Here is a 4,737-nt window from a genome sequence, read left to right on the forward strand (position 1 = left end):
GCAGGAATGTTTTACATCACATGAGTTGTAGACAGGAAGAGAAGACTGATTCAAAAACTAATCCAACATGTTTGACATTGTGAAACATTCTGCAACTATTTTTTTCCAAACGTTGTGCTGCCTGCCCTGTACACCCAGCACTGAATAGCAGTTGAGGTCACTTTGCGGTTATTACATGTGGTTGTTATTGGTTAAGGCAGCTTAATGAGGAAAAAAAGAGGGCTTGGTTTGATGCAAGGCATCTCCGTGCTAATACAAACACGGCAGAATTATTGTCACATGAGACTGAGATTGCACAGCAATCTAAATCAGGCTCACGAAACGATTCATCGTGCAGCCCTACAGCAGTGATATTCACGTATGTGTGGTGCTGTTTCAAATAAGTTAGAAAGTCTGGCATGTTGCTATAAACGTACCCATTTACAAACATTAAGTGATGTAAGCGCAATAAACAAGTAAGGTCTTATCCAACGTCTTTGTCCGTTGTTGTATTTTCCTGGGAGTGTTTCCAAACAACCCTAATAATAAGAGAGCGTCTTCTAGCTCTGGCTTCTTGCGACATTCACTAGCCAGAGGCTTGGCTAAGCCAAGCGTGCCGTGTATTTTATTGTGCTCTGCTCCAGTATTTAAAATGTGCCTGTGGGAATGCACGTTTGAAAAAAATGCTCTGCACGCAAAACCAGAATATTGTTAGCTACTATTTAAGACTGCATTTATTATACATCTGTACCGTACCTGGTCCTGTACCACAATGGTTTAATGCAAATACTGTATGTGTACCTTTACACCCCTAACTATCAACATTATTTTGCAACAATCTGTCTACATTTTCAAATGCTGTGACATGGTTGTGCAAGGATAAAACATTGTACAAAATTTTGTGCAAATTCTGAGTTTCCATGTAAAACAAACAAACAAAAGCTTTTTGCATAAATTCCCCTGTTGTGTCTCTGGGTATGTAGACAAAAACCATTAGCCTTTTATGTCTCCAATCTCTGTTCAGTAGGGCCAGAAATAGAGGCTGCCCCTGGCCTTGGCTGTCTGCTTTACTATTGCCTCCTGTACATTCCACTGCACAGCATTTTGCAGACAGCCCTATCAGATGTCAGAACACAGCCACCAAGCATCAAGTAAGCGTGTGTCTGCCTCGTGATTCCACAAGGCTAGTAGGTTGTTTTTCTGTGACAGCAGAGTGTTTCACACTATTGTGTAACATTTCAAGACTGATGATAAATCCTTTTAGAGAAAGAAAGAGGTCCAATTTATAGTGTGCTGGTTTAGTAAAATAAATGTAGGTCCATTTATTAAGCGGTCCAAGTAGAATCTAGTTTGTAACATTGTTAAAGAAAAATAATAACAGCAACACCGGGCACAGTGCAACACTGATGAGCTTACCTTCTTCTTGTCTCTCATGGAGCTCTTGCCTCGCACCATGATTTTGCATCCTGTCTCTGCTTCCAACTGTTTGGCTGTGAGTCCCCGAGGGCCAAGGATTCTCCCCACAAAGTTATACTGCAGATACAGGGGAGAGAAATAAAGCGAGAATGAGAAATTAAGGCTTTTAAATTTCACGGACACAGGTACATCAGTATACGAGATCAGTACAGAATAGCTTAATAAGCAATTAATTAATTTTTAATAAAAGAGCCCTAACACCTAACCCCGTTTTATCATCCCCACTAGATGTCAAAATAGCCCTGAACAGAAAATAGAAAATGAACTATTAGGAGTTAGTCTAGGTGGGAATAGTGTGGAGAGGACAAGGGGAAAATGGGGTAGAGGAAGTGCTGTGTGGGTGGGGAGTTGGGGGTGTTTGTGAGGTGAGGTAGTGTGCTTGATACAATTTTTTTTTTTTTTAATCAAGGCCCTTTTCACTAATGAGCAGCTTTGGAGCTTTGTACCAAAAGGAAACATATTTACCGAGGTAATCCTCTCCTCTTGAAACTAACTTTCAGTGGGATAAAGGGGAAAATGTGTTGAAATAATCCAACACAATTTTCAGCCAAAATATAAACAGAAGGAAAGGAAGGAAGCTGAGCTAGGGTGGGGTTTGTGATTCATAAAGGAGGTAAACAAACCACCCAGGTTTGAACAGTGCACACGGATGGTGGAGAGCGTGGCTGGTAAGAGATCTGAAACTGTTAAAAGGAATATTCCTACTCAAGCAAAATTTCCTAACCTGAAATATGCAAATGCTCACCAACATAGCAGAAAGCTTTCGTTGACAAAAGGAACCACAACCATTCATCTCGAGCTGTTACAATAAGCTGTCACACCGTGGCATTAAATTCTAAAACACAGTTATATCTGCTTATGCACTCCACTGCGCCAGTGTTCCCCCCCAAATCCAAAAGGCCATCAGAGAGGTAACATTTAATTACAGAGGGGTTACAAATTTAACATGATGTTGGTATATTTCCCCCAAACAATGTAAACAAACACTACTGAGGACAGGAAAAAAAAAAATCCAGGCTGTTGTTTTCTCGTCCCCGTCGCTTGGCTTGCCTGCATCCGTTGCCTGCCTCTGGCAGACAGGACACACCCAGTGGCTGGAGAAGTAGTGGAGTCCCTGTGGATGATCATAGCATGCGGCTACAGGGGCTTCATCTGTGCTTCTCTGTCACAAGGCAACTGTCTCTTTGGTTAACTCTAATCAAACGAAACTGGTGCACAGGCCATTTGTGAGAGTGTGCGTGCCTACTGAAGGATGTAGGGGCACCTGTCGTCGGAGGTCAGCCACTGACGACGCATGCTGGCTGCCTTCTGACTCGCACAGACAGTGAGCCTCGAGCTAGAAGCTAGATTCTTAAATATCCAGCTACATCTTTTTTTTTATTACACAAAACGAGTAAAATAAAAACAGTACATACGTTGAGATAGGTCTTCATTCTTTCATTCTACGGAAGAGTATTAGGGCCACTGCATACATTTTTTTTAAAATTCTGACTTTATTCTCAGAATTCTGACTTTATTCTCAGAAAGTCAGAATTCTGAGAATAAAGTCAGAATTTTAAAAAAAATTTATGCAGTGGCCCTAATACTCTTCCGTATCATTCCATACCAAACTACTGAGAAAGATTAATTAAGATTTTCAAATAAAAACTTGGATGTGAGAATCCAAGTTGGAACTTGATTCAGATTGGATAAAATGCTATCAAACCTTGTCTGTAATTTGTATATAGGTGTCTCTGCAGATAGGACATGTGACAGTTCCCACTAGCACTGACACCCTCCTGAGACTACAATATCCTCCATCAGTCCAAATCGGTTGAGATTTACACACCATGAATACATTAAATACATGAGGTAGACAGATTACAGAGCAAGCGCCAAATGTCAAAAATACTAGGAAATGGGACAAGTATTAGATTTCAAATCTGAGGTAGTCACTAATCTGAAATTGCAAAGAATTATATAAAAAGATGATTTAATATTTTATTCTCCATCCTTCTCTCACTCTGATGCCAATACCCCTCTGTGGACATGAATATGTTGATGACAATTGGTCCTGACAGTGAGCAGGGGCCTGATGGAAGAACACTCAGAGAAATAAAGAGAGTAAGGGTTAGAAAGATGATGATGACGACAAAAGAGCGGAAAAAAAAAAGCCACAGATGTCTTCTTTTTCCAGTACTAAGAGCTATTTGGAGCAAGACAGACAAACAAGTCCACCCATTCTCATATGTTTTTTTTTATTTAAATTATAGGAACCTATAAAAACACATCTTTTGTTTAGCTTGTTAGTACGAGCATTCACTGCCATTCCCTGTCAAATTTTGGCCACACTGCTATTTGCTCTCGAATTTGAGCCACAGTTAATGCACCATAAAGACATGTCATGTGTTTTCATTAGTTAGGGTACTGGATGTTAAACGTTGTCTTTATCTTTCAATGTTAACACAATGGTGGCAAAAATTGGTGCTACGGTAGAGTAGACTACATTAGCAGCACAAAAAAAAACCAAAACACAAGAGAAACTTGCTGGCTGGAAAAGTGAATGAAGCTCGTGATGTCAACTCATCACAATGTGGCCGTACTGTATACATCTACGACATGCCCACTGAAACCCCTCACCCCCCGACCAACCTAGCCCCGTGCATAAAAACACAGCAGGGAGTCGCATACTGCTGGAGTCAGAGTGAATGTAAACTAAGAGATTGTGGGTGAAGGCTGGTGTAGCAGTGTCAGATGTTTTATTGATAAAGACATGTTCACGTGCATATACAAGTGGGCAAAAAGGTAAACAAGTCAAATGACTGTTTCAAGCATCTCCACCCAGTCTGGGGATTCACCAAGAAACAACACTGCCTCATCCTGTTAACACCTTGCACCTCAATGCATAATAAAATCATCTCAGTGATGGAGTAATGCTGAATGTTCTGGTGTAGCTGTAGTGGATGTCTCTCTCTCTCTCTCTCTCTCTCTCTCTGCTCCCTGGCTTCCCACTCTGCACTGAGGGTTTGACATTTTTCTCATGGATGCCGATATGCTGTTAGAAAAGGCAACCTCCATTTTTAGCCACTGGAATGCAGAGACAATAGAGAGCCAAGCGGGTGAGTTATCAGAAGGGTGCAGGGCCACTAAGCCTGCCAGGAACTCTACTCAGTGCAGCCAGAGGAGTAGGATGAATACAGTGCCCTCACTAGCAAATACACTGTCCTCTCTTCACCTCCTCTTGCTAAACTATCTAGCCTCCTCTGCACCTACTAAAAAAAGCTTTTCATCTCCTATTCCTGC

General features: G+C 41.3%; 1 protein-coding gene across 1 annotated transcript in view; it reads right to left on the reverse strand.

Moving 5' to 3' along the window:
- Positions 1-4,737, reverse strand: part of qkia (QKI, KH domain containing, RNA binding a) — a 73,308-nt gene that overhangs the window by 32,881 nt on the left and 35,690 nt on the right. Inside the window, exon 3 of the mRNA XM_020590823.1 lies at positions 1,396-1,512. Within this exon, the coding sequence (XP_020446479.1) occupies positions 1,396-1,512 (117 nt within the window). The remainder of the gene's footprint in view (positions 1-1,395; positions 1,513-4,737) is intronic.

Source organism: Monopterus albus, unplaced genomic scaffold, assembly GCF_001952655.1.
Source record: "Monopterus albus unplaced genomic scaffold, M_albus_1.0 scaffold13.1, whole genome shotgun sequence".
NCBI lineage: Eukaryota > Metazoa > Chordata > Actinopteri > Synbranchiformes > Synbranchidae > Monopterus > Monopterus albus.